Genomic DNA, 24,501 nt, shown 5'->3' with positions numbered 1-24,501 from the left:
TAAATATGTTTTGCTTCATTATATTAAATAAAATATCAAATTATATTAATATAATGAATAAATTATTTATATACTGTAAAAAATAAATAAATAGCCATCAATGGAAAAAGAGGCGTTTTGGGAGAATGGTGAAGTTACAGCATTTACCAGAGGAGTAACCAAAAGTCAAATAAATAAATAAAATAAAATAAAACAAAATGCTGATTTGCAGAGTTAGTACACTACGGAGCCCCACACGACATGCTGTAAAAAAATAAAAAATAAATAAAAAATAGTAGGCTAAATCGTGCGCACGATTTACTATTTAGTTCCCTTGATTTATAAATAGTGTGCGAGTTTTACTAATTTGTTCCCTCGATTTGCTAAATTGTGCGCACATTTATAAATCGAGGGAACAAAATAGTAAATTGTGTGCACTAGTTACCTTTTTTTCTTGCATGTCGTGTGTGAGGCTCCATAGTACACAACACAGGTTGCCAAAAATAACATAAAAACATTTCACAAAATGTCAATAGGTATTATTTGTCACTGAATTCAGTGTCTTTTGCTGCAGAATGTTAGCCTAGAAATCTAGACGCACCCTAGTGGCAGCAAATCTAATCTGCCGCGAGTGTCGTCTAGCAACTCTCAATACCCTTCTGAGCTGTAATCGCCTAACTCTTGACGGGCCAATCACATCGTGTATAGAGTCGGTGGGCGGGGCCATAATGACGACGGCCGTGTTGCGTTTGCGTGCTTCTAGTAAACACAGAAACTGGCAAACGGCGGCGGTCTTTCGAATCAGCTTTGACTGCGACTCTGGAAGACTTGGAGTTAAGCTTTTCTCTGAGAAAAGAACAAAGAACGGCCCTAAAGTCATTCTTAAAAAGGGAAGATGTGTTCAGAGTTTTGCTGACCGGATACGGCAAATATTTAATCTGTCAATGAGCTCCGCTTCACCTTCGTTGCTCTGGTTGGTGTAGCGCTATCCTATCGCGTGCAGAGGGAGTTTGAAAGACAACCGTTTATCAGCCCCTCAGATTGAGCTGTCAATGGTGAGTTTCCAGACCAAACATCTTGATGTGGGTCTGGCTTGTCAGGCTAGCAGAATGTAGTATAATAATGGAAATCAGGAAAAAAAATATAGAAGCAGTCGTGCTTCTATATTATAATATATATATTATAAAATATATATATTATAAAATATATAAATGTACTTAAATACATTCAGACATGCAGTGCATTGTGGCTTATTTGCATTACTACTTTAGATGTACTATTGTATATCATGTATAACTGATTTCCCCCTCATAAAGTGGCTCTTAAATAATGTTTGAACACGACGGGCCCTATCATACACTCGGTGCAATGCGATGCCAGGTTCTTGTTAGTTTCAGCCCGACACAGTTATCATTTTCACGTCCAGTGTTACGTTGTTTAAATAGCAAATGCACTCGCTCCCATCGCTCCCAAAATGTTTGTCATTTAAAGGGCGAGTTAGTAATATGCGCCTAGTGGGTACACAACGCATGTACACTCTGCTTATTTTATTAAAAATAAAAGGATTATTCTCTGGAGAAACATTTAGTCTTTTTGCGCACAAAATCCCCATGGTGCAAGCACAACTGGCTTTTAAAGGGAATGGGAGATGAGACTTGCACTTTACTCCCAAAACACACCCGTGACTCATTAGGAGACTAGGGACAAACGGCACGCACACACACTCTTCAGACCATGCACTCAGATCTTTAAAATAGGGCCCTATATCTTGGCTAGAAATTACACCCACAAAACTGCTTAAATTCCATTGATATATCCATTCCAATCAATATATCAATACATATACTGCACGCTGATATGCTTAAAGTAATGGAAATGCAAACCAAAGGAAGGCGTAAACATTTATGCTTCAATCAAAGTTGCATTGACAACGGGCTGTTAATCAATCATCACTCCTGTGTGCCTAACAGTGACAGGATGTTGTGTGTTGACTCGGTCTTGACCCGGACTACACTGTCACTACTCTGACTAGTGGACAAATCTGACATGACAGGCGTGCAATGTGATCTGAGCGTCAAGTAAACCGCTTCAGACAGAGACGTCCACTTATGTCATAATTAGAACTGGCAGTTTGAACTGTCACAGCTTTCGGCATAAACAGAACCTCAGCCGGCCATTATGTGCAATGCAGGTTCGAAAGCATTGATCATTTAATCAAACTGAACGACAATTGGCCTTTTCTCTGCACAGCGTAAAAGCTCATTGTTCAATCTTTGATGTGGACATTTAGTCTTCTGCATCTGCTTGTGCAATCCTCAATCAAAACCTGATTGGCAAAAGGCTCGGCGGCTTCAAATGCCATTGGCAGAAAATAACTAAATCATTCTGCTCTCCTTCAATCTTTTATTTAACGCATTTTCAATCAGCTGAGCGGGATGCAGGGAAACCTAAATGGATTGCATGAGGCAGAGAGATGCAGCCAGTGTCAAACATGCGGCACAGCCGTGGAGATCAATACCAGCTCCTGATCTGCAATTGATGAAAAGCTTCTTCTCTCTGCTCTTGGTATAATCTCAGATCCTGATTTATCTGTGTAGGGAATGTTTTACCGAACATGCCATATCGATTCACCGTCCCATCAGCCTGTGTCTCTCATCCCTCGTTTTTTCCCCCCTCTCATATCTATTACTCTTCTTTGGTCTTCTTGTCTTTCTCGGTCCATCTCTCAGTTTCATTCTTTTTATTCCTTCCCTTTGCATTTGCATTTTCCATTATGCCAAAGGATCTATAATGACAAGAAAAAGCCGTTAGCATTCGCATTCTTCTCAATGGAGGTTGTTTAGCTGACGACGCCAGAGTTAAGAAGTATATGAAGACAAACTCTCACTCTTAACTTTCAAGTTTCAATTACAACCAACAAGGACTTTACAGCTTTTCTCAATCTTTAAAGAGACACGAATGGGTGAATCAAAGAACCGCTGAAGAACGTTATTTTTTAAGAGTGGCGGAGTTAAAATGTGGCCACCTGACACTCTTTAGATCATTTTGATATGTTTTAAGCGGGTTTCTCCACAAAGTGTTCTAGATATCCAAGAAAGGAAGAAAAGGGTCAAAATTCAAAGGCTTGTAGAAGACTCTCTATTTACACAGCAGCTGCTGGCAGATGGGCTGTAAGTATGTCCTATTCCTTACTAAATTGCTTTTACCGTGATATAGCACTTCTGGGTATCATTTTCACAAGTCTTTGAAGTCTTTTAACTTTTTCACTTGGCAGCAACCTGATCTACTTCTTCTTGCACCATGGCCTCAAATCAAGTGTTATCAGCCGAGAATATTTTCAGTTCAATTCAGCATTTTAAACCTACCCAAAGCTTCTTTTATATGCTACTATTTATTAATATCACAGAATCCCTTGCAGGAGCATTCAAAGCCCTGATGTGCCATATTACTAAACCTTTAAATTCAGTTTTCTGTAATATTTTAAAGGATTTATTTGGTTATTCCACAAACCTTCTAATGTAGGACAAACAATATTAAGAAAAATGTAATGAAATGCAAACAAAAGCAATGTGTGTGTGTGTGTGTGTGTGTGTGTGTGCGCTTTTGTTTGCATTTCATTTCATTTACCCCCCCCAAAAAAAAAAAAAAAAAAAAAAAAAATATATATATATATATATATATATATATATATATTATTATTTATTATTTTATATACATTATATATATATAATATTATATATATATATATATATATATATATATATATATATATATATATATATATATATATATATATATATATATATATATATATATATATATATATATATATAATGAGATCATAACATCATATTTATTTTCCAAAATATATATCTTTTACTTTAATGCTGGATTATTTGAGAAAGAAGCTCAAATTAATATCTTATTATAAAAAAGTTTGTTTTTGCATAAGCTATAATTTAAGATAAAAATTAACAGCCTTAACAAAATCTCAACTTTTTAATAATCTCTACAACTACAGTAGCATGTTTTCAAGATGAAAACTCTACAAAAATGTCAAAAATGAATTAGATGCTAAAAATCAGGGGCAGTTGGAAACCCTAATACATTTAAAATAAGTTTAAAAAAAAAACATGATAATGAGGAAATCGGCACAAAAATAACCAAGCCTTAAAGGGACATAAAAGGGGCGTTTGTTCACAAAACATTTACATTCCCCCAAGAAACTGCGTTCCTTTGCAAAACCTTTACATTGGAATACAAAAGAATTGACGAATATCTTTTCCTCCATTTCATTTTTTCCCATCATCATGTCCCTTCAGGGGCTCCGTAGTCAGGGAGCGTAAGCATCAAAACAACCCAATTCTTGTTTGCCCCTTAAAACTCCCCGAGCAAATAAAAAGCACCGGTGAGAAGATTCAGAGAGGCCAAGGATGACTTTGAAGGGGTCCAGTAACTGCGAATGGATGAAGTTGGACAAGTCAACCATATACAGTACAGAGCTCTGCATAATACTGCTCTATATGAGGGACACAAAAGAAGCCATTACTCAAAAGGAACGGTGTGAAAGCACCTCTAGAGTTTACCCATAAGAATAACAGTGACCCTGCTGCAGTGTGGGAAATGATTCTGTGGTCAGATGAGACCAAGATAGAGCTTATTTTAGCCACAAATTTAAAGCTATATGTGCAGTGCAACTGCAGTTCTGCCCACACCTCAGAAAAACAGCATACGCACAGTGAAGTATGGAGCTGTTAGCATCCTGCTGTGGGGCGGCTTTTCATCAGCAGGGACTGGACATCTTGTTAAAGTGGAAGGAAGAATGGATGGTGCAAACTTTATGGAGCTATTGCACGAGAATCAATGTCAGTCTGCTAAGGAATATAAAACAAATCTTTCAGTGGGATACACATGAGGCTAAATTAACATTGGAGTTGCAATAGCCTATCTCAGTCCACCAGAGAACACGTAGAACTAATTTGCATTGTGCACGTTTCATACAACGTGAAGCAAATCTCGCAGAGGTGGACAAAGTACACAACTTCATTACTTGAGAAAAAGTAAACGTACTGGTCAAATATGTAATATATATATATATATATATATATATATATATATATATATATATATATATATATATATATATATATATATATATATATATATATATATATATATATATATATATATATATATATATATATATATATATATATATATATATATATATATATATAAAATACATAAGTGAAAGTTGTAAAAACAGATGTTTACATAAGTAAAAGTAAAAGTACAGCGTGTGTAAACCTCACTCCCCCGATCTCAAGAGGCGTGCTAGCAGCTGACACGAGACACGGCGGTCTTTAGCGTCTTTGTTAGCGTACTTGCTGCCCACGCTGGAGAACCCGGTTCAAATCCTACTTTGAGTAGGATGGGATATGTGTGTGTGTGTGTGTGTGTGGGGGGGGGGGGGGGGGGGCATGTTTTTGTGACATATGAGGACACAATTGTGTATAATGACATGTGTATGACATAGGTATTACAAGGAGAGGGTGAAATATGAGGACATTGTCCATGTCTCCACTTTTCAAAATGCTTATAAATCATACAGGATGAGTAGTAAGGGGATACACTGTTTGTACGGTTTGTACGGTATAAAAACCATTACGCTTATGGAATGTCCCCATATGTAAAAAAAAAAAAAAAAAAAAACGTGTGTGTGTGTGTGTACATAATATTGTTAAATATACTGTGGCCTCAAGTATTTGGAAACATTAGAATCAAATTCTGAATATCTGTGCATTATATAAAAAAAAATTGTCGATTGTCATACAGTACATTTCTAATAATAAAACTCAAACACACTATTTCAAGCAAGTTTTTCAATAAAAGAGGTTTGCTGGATTATATAAGCGTGCAGATATATCATTGAAACATTTTGACAATCAACCTTATAATGACCATATATGGGGAGAAATGTTTTGGCAGCATTTGTTTGGAGATGTCACTTGTTTATATATATTTTTAAGCATGTCCTGAGGTTGCAAATACTTTTTTTAGGGCTCCTGTATATAAAGGCTTATGAATTTAATATGAATGTACAGTACATGAGCCTGAAGATATGTAAAATATTCACTGTTTTATATTCTATTCATTGCCTTGGTTTTGAGTTTTTCTTCAGCAAATTCATATTTATCATGGAGGCTGTCAGGCAATCTCACAAATGATATGCCGACATGTAGGAATTCTCTCTGCTGACATGTCCCTCTCATGAACCGACACACTCATTCTTAAATACACCCTCTGGCTGAGGGAATCTGGTAACCACAGTAACTGATCGAGCTCCCGCTATCTCCACGGCAGCACTTGATGATCTGTACGGCATTGTCTGCGCTGGCACTGATGTTCTCCCAGCTGCCAAGAGGAATCAGTTTAGTGAGAAGCCAGCCAGACAGTGTCCCTTAAAGCCGGCCTGTCACGAAAACTCTGAATCCTCCCCAAATGGAAGAACAAAAGCTTTAAAAATCTTCTAAAATGATGCCTGTGGTGTGAATCCAACAATTTAAGAGATACCCTGCACCGCTTCCTCTCGGTGTGTGTACGTGATTGAGTAAAAGGATGGAAAATAATGGACTTCTTAGTGCGTGTTTGGAAACGGTGAGTAAATAAGCGGATGGTCTTGGATTGGCTGTGTTCGGACTGGAATACTAGCCTTCATATATATATAAATGTGAAATGAAAACATTATAATGCTAAACGTCCCCAACATTGCTGTCACATGACCTCACTATACTATGAGTTGAATATAAGAGTCAAAAAAGCGATGTTGAAAATATGTTAATTTGTGGTTCTTAAAATGGCTCTATGAGATAGATAGATAGATAGATAGATAGATAGATAGATAGATAGATAGATAGATAGATAGATAGATAGATAGATAGATAGATAGATAGATAGAGGATGGATGGATGGATGGATGGATGGATGGATGGATGGATGGATGGATGGATGGATGGATGGATGGATGGATGGATGGATGGATGGATGGATTGAATGGAACTATTATTTCAAAAACGTGTTTCAGTCAAGCAGAATGGCCTTCACCTGAGCAGTTTTACAATGAAAGCCAAGAGTTTCAGGTGCTTTTGCTTTGTTTGTTTTCACAGAGCACAGACGGCTCTCAGCTGTGCCGAGCGCTTTAAATGTTGATGGCCAAATCTCACTGTAATGAAGAGGTTTGCCTCTTGTCTCCACTTACAGGCACTCGTGATATCCGGTGCGTTGCTTTTCCACGCCAAGAAGCGGCACAATGAGAGCTTGTGAAGTATCCGCGCAGGCTCCCTCACCTCTGGAGAGGCACAAAGATGAAGTGGAGCAGACGTTGAATTGTTTTGTCAGAATGCTTGGCAGCGCTTAAAATAAGTGAAGCGTTTACAGCATGCAAAATGCTCACAGAGCACTGAGAAGGAACATAGGTTTGAAAAAAGTAGGCCAGGTAATTACTCTTTTGAGCTTCAGGCTTAAAGCGAGCGTCAGGCGCTTCATCAGATTTTTTGCTTTGTGTCTTGGACAGATCTAATTAAAGCAAAAGGAATGGGAGAATATTTCTGTCTGTGAAAAACAAAACACCAGAAATGGGGCCGTTCATCCACATTCCGTTAACTTTATTTGAAAAATGAGTTGAAGCTATCTTAAAGTCAAAACGTTAGTCGTGTTTTTTGAAGATTCGTTTACTGGGAGATATCATGACAAATATTAAGTGTATGAGGGTATAAGTGTGCACCTGGATACAAGTTTGCACTTCATTTACTATTACTGGCATAATCTTTATAAAATTAACATCAAACAGCATTCAGTTATTGTGCTAATCAATGGAATGTAATTTCAGCCCAAAAGTATTGTTACATTATGAGGAAGTTTGTATAGAATAGGACCAAGATTTGTATTTCAGTTTATTTTCCTACGTATAACATAATATAATGACTTTAAAGATTATGTACAAGCTCTTAAAAATAAATAAATAAATAAATAATAATAATAATAATAAATATTTTTTTTAACAAACAAAAAAACACATTTATTATTAACATTTATTATATATATATATATATATATATATATATATATATATATATATATATATATATATATATATATATATATATATATATATATATAGTAATGTTCTAGGTTACACTTTATTTTAAGGTTTTGTTGCATTGTTACAGTGTAGTTATATATTTAAGTTCTGAGTAATAATAATTAAATAACAACATGTAGGGTGAAGGTTAAGATTAGGGTTTGGTTAAGTTGCATGTAATTATTTATAATTTACTGTTATTACTATGGTAACATATAACATGGACACTGTAACATTATAGTACTGGTATTATTATTATCATTTTTTACCATATTCTAATGGAAGAGATTTTTTAAGGTCACCCATATTTGGCAGAAACAGTGGTACTATCCCTTTTGCGCCCAGATCTTGTTGAAATACATAAATTCCTAAAGAAAAGTGGATAAAAACATAAAAAGCTGAACTAGTTAAATAATTTACAGACAAATCTACAGTTATGATTCACTCACTGACTGAGGAGGAAGACGGACAGAAATGGAAGAAAGGGAACAGGAGACTGACCTAAAAAAACAAGGAGAGGCAGAGAAATAAAATAAAAGGCAGAAGGGACTCTTGCAGCGCGTCTGCCCCGCTTCAGGTCGCATCATTAAATGTGCTCGGGTGCAAAGTGACTCATCACTCGTTGACATTCCACAGCGGTTCCAAGACACAGGGTGTAGGTTTTACAGCTAGAAGACGTGGGAGGGAGCAGGAGCGGGTGGGCCAAAGAAAGTAGAAAGGTGGGACGCAGACAAGATGTCACTCCACAAACGCATAAAGTGCTGTTAAAACTTTAATCGTCTCATTTCATGGGCGAAAAAAATAGAAAATGCCTCCGTGTTAGGGCCAGACCGATGAGAGTTGCTTCTAGAACGCAGGACAAAAAAGATCTTATTAGGTGTTTACGGCCCCTTAAGGAGCCACAAGGCCTTTGGATCACAGAAATGGGAAAAGATGTGGAGATATTAGTTATTCTAGCCATAGGAAACACGATTAGGGTCTCGTTCATAGGTCCCATGTGGCATTTCTAAATAAAAGCCCAGCATGAGACAGGCCACGTTCTCTTCTGGACAAACTCAACATGTTGCATTTGTTTAATGATTGCATTGCTGTCTAGATGTTAAATCATTTGTGATATTGCTGAGAAACATATTTATCACATTTGTGCTGGTTTCTGCATTGGCATGAAAGTGCGCTTGATGGTTCATGATATAATCATGTGCCTCTGATGTCAATGAGAGAGTGCAAAATGAAATAATACTCAATGCATGAATAAATAACTTTGTCATCAAGTTGTCTTCATCACGCATACATATTCTCTTTCGAAACTAGCTAATGAATTCAATCTAATAGACACGGCACAGCCAGAGAAAATACATGTCAAGACCTGCGAGGGGCGGTTAACGGTTGACTCACTTTGGTCAGAACTGGATCAACTGGGGGTTTGGGCCCTAAATTAAAATGAAATCACCTTCCTGTCAATCAACCCAGTGGACCTCGGCAGAGAAGCGAATGCAGTGCTGATAGACGAGAGAAAATGACATGTGAGAGCATTTGAGCAAAGAGTCCAAGAAAGATGTCATGTGTGAAGAGATCCAGGACTTCATTTGTACGAGCCAGATCCAGCACCTCATACATGTTTGAAAGAAATGTATGCTATAATCTGTACATATGGCTTATGAAAAATTGAGTATAATAATAATAGTTCAGGGGTGTGTTTCCCAAGAGCACCGTTAGCCGAATATGGTCACAAGTTCTGTCGTTATCAGCGTAGCCCAACGAGCTGTTTCCCGAAACCATCGTTTCCACGAACATTTACAAACAGCATCGCAAACTTGTGTGGCAGTGGAAAGTGTGATCACAACCCCATCCCCCCAAGATTAATTGACGAATAGAAAGTTTAAATTAGAAATATCTTTAAACATTATTTACAGTCTTTTAAATCATCAATGATGAATAAATGTATTAATCTTACTGACCCTAAACTTCACAACGATAGTGTATACCAAAACATATCAACTTATAATATATAAAATAACATTAATTTTATTATGACAATGAAAAACAGGCAGGGGCGGCCTGGCCATCTGTGTGATCTGGAGAATCACAGAACGGCCGGTACTCTCCCACCACGCACGCAGTCATCCCCTTTTGATGGCCAAGAGGTTTTTTCCCCCACTAATCTGTTTCACACTCCAGTACTGTAGGTGGCAGCAATGCACCTTTAAGTTGAATGCCAGCAGCACTGGCCGTGGCCGCCAAGTAAGGAGAAGAAGTGGAAGAGTAGGAAGAAATCAACAGCAAAGACGTTAGATAGAAGAAGCATAGAAACAAACAATATGCATAACGTGGCCGCGGGTAAAAAACTAAACAAAAAGAAAAGGGTGGGGCTGAGAGGGCGAGAAAAAAAAAAGAGGAATTTAGTTACTGAAGCCGCTAAATGTCGCAAACTAACAGAAATGCCATTGATGGATTTTTTTTTTTTTTTGGTGAGTATTCAACCTCCATTTCTATGTGAGTATTCAAGTTAAACTGTATATTAAAACCCCTTTACTTTGTGATTTATCATATAACGCACTACTATGTGTTGTGCGTTTTAGTTTCAGATAGAGGGACTGCAGTGTGGTAAGACCAAGGGGGTAATCTAGCGCTCGGAAAGCGTTCCAGCGGCCATTGCTAACCAAGATATCACCTGCTGTTAGCATCCCATTGACTCCCATTCCTTTTTGAGTCACTTTGATAGTGAATAACTTTACATCTGAGGCGTTTAAAGACTCCATTTGTCCATTGTTTATTTATAAAGAAACACGACAATGCATAAAAGGCTCCATTACCTTGTATGTTACACTGTCGCCCCGTAGAAGCTGTTTTTGTAAAAATAGGCTAGCGATTGTGTCATAACCAACGCGACTCTGTCACACAGCTGAGAAATTACCGTACAGACAGGAGGAGACGCTCAGAAGCAATCTTTTACTGTCTATGAGGCAGTCGGGGGGACGTGGAGACATAAAGTCCGATAAAGTCAAGGAAGAAGAATGGGGAGAAGCCCAATATTTAAACAACGTGATTCAGATTTCACTTTCCACAACTACTAGAAGACCTACAGCTGTCAGACAGGAGCCTTACGTCACATCTACGTCGTCAAGCTCAGTCTGAGCCTGCGCAGTTCGCTCAGCCATCAGGAAGTGAGTGCCTCTAATTGACCTCATTTTCTGCCGTTGACGTCTGTGGGATCGCTCTGTCCATTTCTTTTACTGTCTATGTTTAAGACCTCCATTTATATGTGAGTATCCAAGTTAATCTAGAATATGCTTTTAACACAACATCTAGTCAACATCAGTGCTATTGCTATAATTTGAATGGTATAGTATCATGAGCCACAATTAAAGTCTTGTGACCCTCATGCCAGGCGTTATTGTTGTTGTTGTTGAGTTTCTGCGAGCCGATTGCTTTGGGCCGGGCCTAGTCAAAGTCCAGGGCCGTTTTTTAATCCCAGTGTGTCCCTGAAAACAGGGTAACACGTTACAAAAAGGTTTCATTAGTTAACACGAACTAATAACGAGCTGAAATTCTACAGCATTTATTAATCTTTGTTCATGTTAATTATTAAATTATTAATCAAAATCAAAAGTTGTATTTGCTATTAATGCACTGTGAAGTAACATGAACAAACAATGAACAGCTGGATTTTTATTAAATAAAGAGAACAAAGATGAAAAAATACAATAATGTTTTGCTTATAGTTAGTTCATGTTAGTTAATACATTAACTAATGTTAACAAATGAAACCTTATTGTAAAGCGTTACCACTATATTTCTAAAGTAACATTAACCTTTACTATATATATATATATATATGAACATAAATATAATAAATTATGCATAGTTAGGTCATGACATTTAATACAACTAATGTTAACAAACTGTGCAAATTGTGATTGAATTGAATCTTGCACAACAGTGGATTCGTCCAGGAATGGCTAATTTACAAATGAAGCACTAAAGAGAACAGACCTTGCCAATTGACCTTGCCAAATGCAAAAGCGTGGTTCAATTGACATTTTCTATGTTGCACTTGAAGCACAGTTAGGAGATTAGTGCTGAATAGTTAGTCTCTAATCAGAATATATTTAACTAGTTTCCAATAAACTGTGGTAAAAAACGAATCAGTTCCAGAAAAGGTGCTCTTGAGTTCCTTTACGCATGCAGCTGCGGGTCTGGACTCAGTCCCACGCTCAATAAAGGCACCTGAGCCGTGTGGCCAGCCAAAACAAAGCTTTTACACTCATCTGCAACAATGAAGGCGATGCCCTCCTCACAGCTGCTCGACTCTCTGCCAGGCAATGGGAGCACAGACAAGGGTGCATCTCCACCACACTGTCTGCCACGGTGTGTGTGTGTGTGTGTGTGTGTGTGTGTGTGTGTGTGTGTGTGTGTGTGTGTGTGTGTGTGTGTGTGTGTGTGTGTGTGTGTGTGTGTGTGTGTGTGTGTGTGTGTCTCGCGCTGTTTATCACACCCCAACAACACTGCCAAAACCAGGGCGGCCGCGGGAGAGAAGAGACAGAGATTGGAGGGGGATGTATTTACTTTCTTTTCCCGTCCCTTGTGCGTTAACATGGGTCTTTAAAGGGGGTCATTTAATGGAAAACAAGGAATCACTTGCTATTTTAAAATAAACTAGTTTATGTAGATGTGTACTAAATTAAATATTCACATGAAAAGCTCTTCTCTTTAGTCCACCCAGGGTATTCATCTCCATTTAGTGTACATTCTTAATAACCATTTCTTGTCTTATTGTGAACTGATTGGTCCAATATTGATGTGCTTTCATCAAAATATAATGCCTTATTCCACCTCTGAAAGGATCTTAAACCTCTCCAACTAGTTGAGCCTTTTCACAATCCAATCAATTCCCGATATATTATATTAAATCCTGACCTTTTTTTTACACCGAATATTCTCTTACACTCAAAAAATAATTTCATGTTTATTTAGACTAACTGATTTCATACTCCTATACTCCCCAGGAGTTTGATTGACAGGCCATCTGACCAATCATAATCCGCCTAATCTGCCATTTTGTCGAGAAAGCAGTCAGAAGAGTTTGTGTGATTAATGTCAGTGGACTTGAACTTGAAACATGGTGTGTACTGATGCCTACGGTTGAAACAACATACCTTCTGATGTTCATTCATGTTTATTTGATGCTATGAATTAACTAGAAGGAAGAGATGACCAGTTCTCGAGCGGCTTTAACTGAGGCGCTACAGTGATCTGTCACAATACATTTAGGAGCCACAAAATAGTATTAATTGTTTACATTTAACAAAAAAGACAAAAAGACAAGTTGTTGTTTCCCATGTGTTTCCTGTCTGTCCTCTTTGCTCCACGATGTGTTTTTCAACTGCGTGAGGACATGATGTGTGGCATGAGAGTGCCATGGCTCGTTGGACATAGCAACAGTATCTAGGGGGCAGGTTTTTTGATCAATTGCACAAAAGATCTGATGAAAAGTTAAGAGAAATGATCCTGCAACAGTTTTGACAGTTTGTGTAATGCAGTGGAATTTAGGCAGTTTTAAGACTCCAAATAACACTGTAATTAGATCATTTTCGGATTATGAAATTCAGAGGAGATAATTATGTTTTAAATCACTTACGTAGTGAAAAGGAAAACAAACTAAAAGAGAACAGAAGGGTTTCATTTCATTAGGCACATCTGCAGAGTTTGCTGAATCAAATGAATGATGAAATCTCCTATGGACTCGCCTAGAATCAATATCACAAGTGCTTTCATCCTGGTTCAACCATCTTTCTGACAGTATCAGCAGCGTTCCAGTCATCTGGGGTCAAGACTTAGGACAACCGTCTGAATAATACCTTTTGTCTTGAACGCTTGCCTGAATGGAACTGTATAATTGAATTTCATTATCAATTCATTAATTCACAAGAGGTCTTCCTTTGCCTGAGAGCCACCAGTAAAGCTTAGGCTTTAAACACCCATCAGTGACTTTTATTTTATCTGGCCTGACAGGTCAGTGCTATAAAATGCTCGGTTTCCTTAATATTTAAAACTACAGAAAGACAAAAGAAGAAAAGTAAGTGAAACACTGAATTTAGTCAAGAGTTGTTATGCACCAAACATTACTATATATACTATATTATAATAAATGTCCCTGGTTTTATTGTACACAATTCATCGGTATAAGCTATTATTAAAAGAAATAAAGAAATCACAAAATTAAGAAATCAATGAAATGAAATAAGTTTCATTAAAATTCCTTAATGCAACCAAGGGCACACAATAATAATAATAATATAATATCACAACCTACTTTTCACAATCCAATCAAATCCCAGTAGATAAAATGAGGTCCCGCCCTACATTACAACAACTTAACTAGCAGTAACACCAGTAAAGACACATTCATCCTGAGGTCACATTATGACTTGCACCCTGCATTGCTTTCACAATCAAGGTTAGTGGCTAAGTCTTAAATTATTCTGCTTTCGATTCAATGGCAATGTTTGTCCAATCCACAGGAAAGCCTTTAGCATCCGTCACTGGCAAGTTTCATTAAACAAGACACTAACAACCCAAGCTGCATCGCCTCCAGGTTATATTTTGTTACCTTGCGGCCTAGTTTTGTACATTTAAAGTTTGTGAAATTTAAGACATCTGTTTAGATGCTTCCTTCTAACTTTTCTACTGAGGCAGTATCACTCTCACTTGTTCATAAAGTACTGTTTGTAGCTGACATATGTTCATTTAGCGCAGCATTCCAGATGCCAAATGAGCAAACACACTCTTTATGCATTCAAATGCCATCCCTTTCCTTGAGAATTTCACTTTTATTATAAATACACACCAGCCCTGGTCCAGAACCTTGTGAGCTGTCCTGCTGTCTGCTGCCTACTCAGGCAGATGTCTAACTAAAGTGGAACCTGATAAATGTCTAATCTGAAACATTGTACGACAATGAAATGGTACGCATGAAATGCGCAGAACACTCAACTCAGAGTTGAGAACTGTTGCTGATATAAATGTCCACGCATAGCAATCACAAGTGTAGTCTAGTAAAATAGATTTTTAGTTGACATTATTTAATTATTAATAATGCTTCCTATTATTATCAATGCTTAAAACAATCTTTTGGGCTAAAAAAGTATTGTTACCAATTAAAATTACAAATATGCATTCATAGTTATCACGTTTTAGTTCAAATTACTAAAGTTTCATCATTAAATAATGCTTAATTTATTATATATATAATGCATAACAATTATATATATATAATAAAAAAAATAACTTTACTAGCCAAATGTGATTCTATTTCCAAGGTGTGTGTAGGGGATTGGGAAACATTGATTATTTACTTTTTAAGATGTATATCTCAAATAAATGCTGTTCTTTTGAACTTTCTATTCATCAATGAATCCTGAAAAACAATACTGTTGATGATAATAATAAGAAACATAAAAAATGACTACAATAGACTGTAATATAGACTCGAACTGGAACATGTCTATGATGCCCCAAAATGTAGCTCACTAGAGCCCCTTTCACACTGCACGTCGGACCCGCAATATTCCTGGAACATTGCCGGGTCGCCTTCTGTGTGAAAGCAACCACGTCCCGGCATTGATTACCGAATTCGACCCGGGTCGGGGACCTAGTAACATTGCGGGATTCGACCCGGGACGAGCGCTGTGTGAACAAAAGCCGAAACTAATGCCGCAACGTGTACGTAGTTATCGTGCGACTCCTAGAGCTTGTTTTTTTCAATAATACAACCCTGCAGTGCCAGAAGAGCTCGTCTGTGTTTTAAACGCAGAGAGTGTTCGTATTAAATGAAACTAAAATTAAACGAGCAGAAATGTGTGCAAACTGGACACAAGTCGAGACCACGGAGCTCCTTACTATCCGCGCTGAAGCTGAGATCGCTTGCCATTATACACTCTAAAAAATAATTCAGTGGCTTAGTAAATATCACAGTAATAATTAACTTTATTAACTTAATAAAATCTCTCAATATCATTTACTTGATGGTTTTAGTTAAACATACCAAAATAATTGACTAAAAATCCAACAGTTAATTTTGTCTAAAATTTATAGTTATATTTAAGTTTTTTTCACTAAAATAATTTAGTATTCAAATAACCAATTATTTAATTTAAATATACTTAATACATTTGTGAAATTTATTTAAAAATATTTGAGAATGGAGAATTAAACCGATATGTTTTAAGAACCACAAATATTACTTAATTAAAATCAAGATTATAAATATTTAACACACACTGAAGAAATTGAGTAAGTTTACTCGATTAAAACAATGCGCCCCTCCCCCACCCTCTGACGTGACAGCTCGACGGTTGAGTGAGTGCGGATATTTGAATTCTCCTCAGTCACCAGAGCACGAGCAGTTTCTTCTTCTCAGCGTCGCAGAATTGGGGCATTTCCTCTGTGAAATTCAGGTTTGTATGTTTTTTTTTTTTATCTATATAATCATTACTGTGCTAAAAGGCATTTTGTTTAATTCAAAACAACATCTAGGGACGCAGTGTGAGTCACCTTAAGTTAACGTGTGGCGTTGGTCTTTGAAATGCCTGCTGTGTTGCTCAAAGCACACAACTTTATTCGTAAAGATAATGAATATAATGAATTTGGATGATAAAATCTAATTTAAACTGGGCACTGTTTGTTTATTGTCAGGTTATGGAGTCTGGCGCCTCGCAGCATCTTTCAGCTACGATGAAACCGGTCTCAAGTTCAAAGTCCACCCGCAGACCGCTAACGTTAACTTAGTCCATCTCAGGCTCGAGAAACAGCGCTGATACGGTGGAAATGGGATAACAGACCGGTTGATTACACTTGAATTACTTTTAAATGTTTCATTTTTACTTCTAAAATGCCTGTTACATGAGTTTAAATGTTGTAAAATAACTGTTATTCTTTACATGTCAAAACAGCAATATATGCTGTAACGTTATTGCTGTACTCGACAATAAAGGCCATGTCATGTATAAGTGTGTTTGTGTGGACTGTGGAGTATTTTACAAAGGTTTAGAGGAAATTAAAGTTATACTATACAAGTTAGTAATACTCATAAGTAAAAACAGTTCATATTCGTCATAAATATTGGTTTTTAAATGCTTTTTACCCAATTTTTTCTACTCAATTGAATTTGTTAATCTAACAAATGCAGTTACTCAGATCTACTTAATTTTTTTTACTTACATTTACTCAGTTCATATGGTGTCTATAATTGATTTCACTGCTTTAAAATTTACTCAATTTTTTTAGTGTAAAAATGTTTCACCAAAAAAATTGAGTAAATCATAGTATTAGTTTTTAGAGTGTACGTCACATCCGGATGTCACGTGTCAACTCGACCCGGGACCGTTACGGGTTGTGTGTGAAAGCGCACATATTACGGTATTTCGCTGGCAGTGAGAATGGACCAAATCTAGCATCCCGGGAACAAATGCGGGGTCGCATCCGTGTATTTGCCGGAATCGCAGTGTGAAAGGGGCTTAGGTAGGTCTTGAAACAGAGATATTATGTTGCCTGAATCACTGTAGTTTCATTTAGACTTAATATTCAAAGCAAAAGTCCTTGAAAAAGATATGCACAACCATACCCACAAATCTCGTAAGTCCCAGTGCTGTGTTTGTATAAAACAACCAACACAGCCCAACGGGTAAGGTCAGGTTGCCCGGGACAGTTGCCGTGAAAAAGGTGAAGCACTGCTGCTTGGGCCAGAAAACACCGGGAAGCCATCCAGAACTCAAGGACGAAGGCTTCGCCATTTGGAGCAAAAGGAGCTGACCCAACAGAGAGCTCTGGGAGGGCCCTGTTCTGCTAAAGAGGACATTTGTAGTTTCAGGGAAGCTGTTGTTCATTTTAATACGCTGAAACAATGCTGCCAAAGCCCACTGGCTTTTTACAGTATCTCTGCTTCTGGAGAAACGCCAGAACATGGTCACAATGATTAGGCAGGGATTTCACAGCGGTGTTACATAAAGAATCACTCGTTAATACATCTGCAATAACAGATAGGAAGTTGTAAAATCAAACTTTTTTTTTTTTCATCCTCACATTTTTTTGATCTGGTTAAAATGTTAGCTGCTCCTAGTCATAGGAGCTCCTGCTCCTTACATATGAATCTTACATCATTACCAGAAGTGTCAAAGGGATTCACAGCATTTTTGCATTAAACATTTAAAAAATAATAATTTACTCACTCTCATGTCATATCAATTCTGTATGACTTTTTTTTTTTTTTTTTACGGTTCTTCCACAGAACATGAAAGGAAATGTCAGGCGGAATGTATATTGCTTTTTCTGCATATAGAAACCAGAGGCTGTCAAGCTAAACTACAACTGAAATATAAACCATCAATTTACAAAAGACATGAAAACCCATATTTCCAAATATTGATTCATTTTAAATGGAACAAGAGCCTTTGTCCTTCATCTGTTATGCTCCGTCCATTCGAGCAGATCTATCGTTGTGAGTGTAGAAGAGATTCCTGTCGTCAATCACACAATGTCGTCAGCACAGCGTTCAAACTTATTCTACACCTCTCCTCTTCTCTGTATCTGTGCATGTGAGCAATGCCACTGACCACGGTCACAGGAGGTCACAGGTTATCACCGTTCGATAAAAATTGCTTTCTGACAGCCATAACTTTATGTCTCTGATCTCGGTCTTTGACACTTCCAATTTTCCGAGATAGAATCACCGTCCGTCTTGCTGTAAATATGGGCAGCCTGACTGCTCACAACAAGGGGCTTCAGTAATGGCCAACTGCCTGGACTTCCTGTGGTTCTGCCTTGTCAACAAAAAGCTGCCAGGGACTCATCTAACTCAAGAAGGAGAGCAACTGCACGATTAAAGAGAGAGATGGAGAGTTAGACAGACTATAAAACCTTGTAGTTGAAGATATATTCCCATAGCACAAGGATGTAACCAGATTAAGGAGGAACAAATTTACTCCCGAGTGTCAATGTGTTTCAAACTGTAGCTAGGTATTAAAGGGGTCATAAACTGGCTTTTTTAAAAAAATATATACTGTTGTCTGAGGTCAACTTATGATGTTTGCGTGGTTTTTACATTCAAAAACATCATAATGAATAAGTAAAAGGCTATATTCTACCCTGGTTTTGAACCTCTCTCATGAAACTTTTTATGGGCGTGCCGCACTGAAGACTTGGAAGTAAACGCTCACGGCTAGGATTGTATCAGATTTGCATATTATAATGAGCTTCGGCTCCCCCTTGAGTGCATGTGAGGAAGTTTTTTTTTTTAGCGTGTGGAAAAACGGCAACCAGAAATGATTCGCCCAAAGGGCTCGCAAAATGTCTTTATCGTGCAAACACAATGATTTATCTCTCACCCACCAGCAATTAATTGGAATGGTATTTTTTATTACTTTGCCCGTCCAATCGGTGGATATAACTGTGATTCCCAGATCAAATGTTTGCTGAACCAGCTGTCAATGAAAGCTTTTCTTTGACTAATAAGGAATTGTTCAGCTCTGAAACTTATTCTTATATTATCATGACCTTTTATATATCAAAAGCTAAAGGGAAAGTTAATTTCTCAATTCACAACCGCTTTAAAATCATAAGGATTCAGTCAGATTTACTAAAAAGGAAATGTTTGTGTGTCTGTCACTGTGTTCAAATAATAGGGGAGTAACTCACTTTGGAACTTCATAAAAGCCTATATTGCAAAAGATAAAAATAGATTAAGAGTTCATTTCACTTTTTTCTGCTGTGTTTAGCATGCTACGCACCACAAAATAAGCCTCAGCACTTAAACTTTTCTTATATCTACGATTATGGTATGCTCTTCTAATGCTGTATATTAAAATCAGTGATAGTAACTGAAAACCATACTTATCAGTATCCTAGCATTATGTAGAGTACATAACACTGTACGTTAAATTATATGCTTTCCCTTATGGGTTCATAGCAATAGGGAAAACACATGCTTCACAAAAGGTCACACAAATCACCCAATATCACAGTGTAAAATGCAGGGTTTCGTTTTCATGTACGGACAACAAGAATAACAACAAAAAATTCACAGTTGTCAAAAGGCACACATCAACAGGAGCAACAAAGGGGGCAAAGGACATGATGGATACTAACAACAAAAAGACCATAACGCAAATGAATCAACACAGCAACAATACACAAGTGGAAAAGCACAGCACAGCACCTCGTTTCAATTCAGATTAAAGCACTAAAATGAAATATTACCTTTTTTGGTGCAAAAGCAAAGACAATCACCATAGCACTTCCAAACAAATCACTAAGCCTCTTAGTCAAACACTTGTAAATTCCATCCATTTGTAAATTTCACAAATTCATGTCGCCAGTTTTTTCATCTGACCTTGTTTCAAACTCCTTGTTATCACTTCTTGTGCAAAACTGAAAGGAAACTAGCGTTATCACATTTTAGAGCTGTTGGAATATATCCCTTGGGCTTGCTCATTACTTACAATGAGAATATAACTGCCATGCGAATTTACCTACAATCCACTGATTCAACAGTCCAAGACGAATTGATGTCCGTCCCATTATTTAGGCACTCGACAGATCTCATCCTTGTTCTAACATTTCTGGCAATGTGATGGAGACGATATACAAGATGACAAGATGAAATCCATTCATAATTAGACCTTTAGACAGTGAATCATTTTCTACCATGAAGATTGCCTTTGCTTTTGCTGTTCTGTGGCTATAATATAAATGTAATATGTATTGTATGTGTACTTTGACTCCCCCAAGTAGCTATGTCATGTCTTATCATTTTTCATGGGAAGAGCCTATGACACTGCATAAATTATGGAATGCAATTGCAAGACAAATGTCTAGCAGCCACGAGTGCCCATGTGGCAGATTACGTAGAAGCATCTGTGATGTGTACCTGTAATTATGCGCTGAACTGGTGATTTGTCTGACAAAGTGCATGATTAAGGAAAATCTCTCCAACCCTTCAATATTCTGATCACTGCTTCCTTGAATCCAAAATGAGGCAAATATTTATCTAGGAAGCAGACCAATATATTAGCTCTCACATTTTATCAATGTCTTTTTTCGGTCTCTTTCCTTTACACAAGAAGGCCACCACAATTCACTTGACAGCTATTTGCCTGGGGTGTTGCATGTTGATAATAATGTAAAAACACATAGAGGATAGGAAAGGAGCAATGCACAGAGACTTGACTCAAAATTTGAAACTACATCATTTTTTGTAGCCAATCAGTGGTGTATTTTAAAAGCAACACTCAATGTTTTGCTTTAAGCCAGTAGAGACAAAAAAATCCCCAAACCAGTGCTGCTGTTTGATATGTAACAAGGTGTTTTTGGCTTGAGGATGTTTTATCTTACTATACCTGAGGTAAAACAAGTAAACAAAACTTTTATTACAAGCCTGAGCACATAGGATTCAAGTTGCCATGCACTGACCCATGTTTCCTACCCATTAGAGGGGAACAGCTAGCAGCAGAAAAGGGGGGAGACAACACATTTTTTTTCGCCTCACATCGACTGGACATTTACCTCTTGTTCCCCGCAGTGGTAATGGGTTTTAGGAGGGCGACGGATCATACCTCACATTCTCGGGAGCCGGAGATGGTGTAGGTACAGGGTCCTGTCCCATTGACCAGTACGTCCATGGTCTCAGAGTTTGTGGGTTTGTAGTCCACATAATATTCCTGAAGTGGGGAGCTGAGGGTGCGCTCTGTCTCCCGTGCCTTTTTCCGGCGTTTTCTCACCATGGAATGCTGCTGCAGTTGCTTCATGCTGCTGGGATAACGCTTCCAGGAGACGTAGATCACTAGCAATATCATGGCCACCGATAAGAAGAGGGCAACGCTGCCGGCAATTATCTTGTGGAACGAAACATGCTCAAAGTCTTGCTCAGGGATGGGTGGGGAAGCAGCTGTCGGGGAAGGCGCAACAGGGTTTTTGCGAGTTATTTTCTCATTTGCCCTGAACATGGTGGGCAGGGGTAAACGTCCAGGTTTGGATGGGGAGCTTACAGTCGATGAGATCGGTAGGTATGTGGTGGGGATCATCTTACAGATACCATGTGTGTCAACAGCCTCAATGACTTTCTCACCCTGAACTTCCTTTGGTCCAGCACAAATCATTGTGGTCTCCTTGTTGCCCTTGAAGTTCCTTAGCCAGGCTACAAGGGGACATAAGCTGGGGCTGCATTCCCAAATGTTTCCTGCAAGACTGATGGTAGTAAGAGAAATCCAAGCTGAGATGGCCTCTTGAGACACGTTGCTTAGCTTATTGGAGTCCAGATTAAGAGTCTGCAAGTTAGGGAGACACTGGAAGATGTTTGAATCCAACACTTGCAGGTCATTCCCAGAGAGATCCAGCTTTTGCAAAGAGGTCCATGTCCATGTAATTCCCTGGGTTATCGACTTTACCCGATTCCACTGCAGATACAAAGCGCGGAGGTTGTTCAGCCTTGGGAAATGAGAAAAATTGATCTTTGAGAATTGGTTGTGCTCCAAGTGTAACTCAGTCAGTTTGAGAAGTCCCGCAAATGCATTACGGGTAAGACTTCGCAGTCGATTATAGCCCAAATCAAGGAACTCTAGGTTTCGACAATCCTGAAACACTCGCATGGGAACCGTCTTTAGGGAATTCGATCTGACGTGAAGACTCAAAAGTTTGCGCAAGCCTTGGAACTGATTCGGCTGCAGGACTTGGAGTTTATTGTAGGAGAGATCCAGATTGCGCAAATTGGGGATTGAATGGAACGTGCTGTTTTCCAAATGTGTGATCTTGTTGGAGCTGAGAATCAACTCTTTTAGTCTTCGAACACCCTGAAAGGCTTGTTTGTCCACTGCATTGATGTAGTTGTGGTCTAGGTAAAGCCAGACCAACTGGCCAAGGCTGGCAAACTGACCAGCCCTGAGGTTCACCAAGCTGTTGTACCGCAGCGAGAGGCCTTGGCATCCCACGGAAACATTCTTTGGCACATCACGGAAGGCATTTGACTCACAATACACTATTTTGCCATCGCAGCGGCAGCTTCGGGGACATGGTTTCTCTCTGACTCTGCCTTGGGAAGCCAATAGCCAGGCCTGCACGAGCAGGGGGATCATCAGCCAACGGGATCTCACCAGGGATCCTGCATAAAACACAAAGAGAAAGAAGGGATAAGCCATGATTCAGTCAAATCTGATACTAGTCTGGCATTTTGCATTTTGCAAAAAATTGATGATGACTTACAAGGATTAGTAAATACTTAATTAGTCCCGCTACACAGTTTGCACAAAGTAGGTTTTCAAATGACATAGTCAATGTTTGCTGAATAATTTTTTTCACATGGAAAAGGAAATTATGAAAGTATGAACTTGCTTCAAGTCAGAATTTGATTTACCTTCTCTTCATTTTACATTAATGTGATTACTATGCAAATTGTTCTTCTAGAGCAGTATTTGCCGTTTTTAAAATATGCCAATGTCAATTGATTTTCCTTGCTTAGTTCATGTACTTTAATTAAAAGTGAAAGCAAACATACACCGTTACCTTGAAGCAACCGAATGAGCTCAATAGGCAATAGTTACTTCATAAAAAATTAAATAAGGGAGTAAAACATCCCCTTTAAGGTATCTTTAATAACCATAATATCACATTGGCTCCAATAAACAGTCTCTGTGGTAAAGAAACCAGACTGTTTAGTTAAAAGAATACTGGGACCCAATTTATATTAGGTGGCCTTAACTACTATGTACTAACATTGTAATTAATCATTTGATACAATGCACTTATTGTGTACATACATGTTTTTACATTGTATTTAAATTTAAAAAAACAACAACAACCCTGCATGTAATTACATCTGTAATTAATTTCTGTAGTTATATTTCTAATGACACAGTAGGCAGTTCCCTCACACCTAACCCTACCATTAAACTGACCAACACCACCACACCTGTCCCTAACTCTACCCGTATCCCACCCCAATATCAGCAAAGTGTTTGGCAATACAATTTGAACACAGTAAGTACATTGTACTTATTTTACTTAAGGTCACCTAATATAAAGTGGGGCCGAATACTGTTCCCAATGGTTCACAGTATGAAATCAACACATACTATACATGAAAAGGACATGAAAAATCTACTGATAAGAAGACTACTGTGTCAAGTAAGATAAGCTACAGATGAAAAATAGTGACACTAGTATCACAACAATACAGAAGAGAGGGAGAGGGAGAGGGAGAGGGAGAGGGAGAGAGAGAGAGAGATAGAGGGGGGGGAGAGAGAGAGAGAGAGAGAGAGAGAGAGAGAGAGAGAGAGAGAGAGAGAGAGAGAGAGAGAGAGACAGAGAGAGAGAGAGAGAGAGAGAGAGAGAGAGAG

The 24,501-nt window shown here is 38.0% G+C and overlaps 1 protein-coding gene across 3 annotated transcripts in view; it reads right to left on the bottom strand.

Annotated features, from left to right (window-relative positions):
* LOC137039173 (leucine-rich repeat transmembrane neuronal protein 4) overlaps positions 1 to 24,501 on the bottom strand; it is a 246,089-nt gene that overhangs the window by 126,253 nt on the left and 95,335 nt on the right. For 2 of the 3 annotated variants that reach the window (XM_067414432.1, XM_067414431.1), the window contains exon 2: positions 21,727 to 23,267. In XM_067414432.1, coding sequence (XP_067270533.1) covers positions 21,727 to 23,241 — 1,515 coding nt within the window. In that variant the 5' untranslated portion in view covers positions 23,242 to 23,267. Of the gene's footprint in view, positions 1 to 21,676; positions 23,268 to 24,501 lie in introns of all 3 variants that reach the window. The other variant, XM_067414433.1, reaches the window with a different exon arrangement.

The sequence above is a fragment of the Pseudorasbora parva genome, chromosome 13 (genome assembly GCF_024679245.1).
Source record: "Pseudorasbora parva isolate DD20220531a chromosome 13, ASM2467924v1, whole genome shotgun sequence".
Lineage (NCBI taxonomy): Eukaryota > Metazoa > Chordata > Actinopteri > Cypriniformes > Gobionidae > Pseudorasbora > Pseudorasbora parva.
Note: the sequence above shows the minus strand (reverse complement) of the source record. Positions and strands in the feature narration are given on the sequence as shown.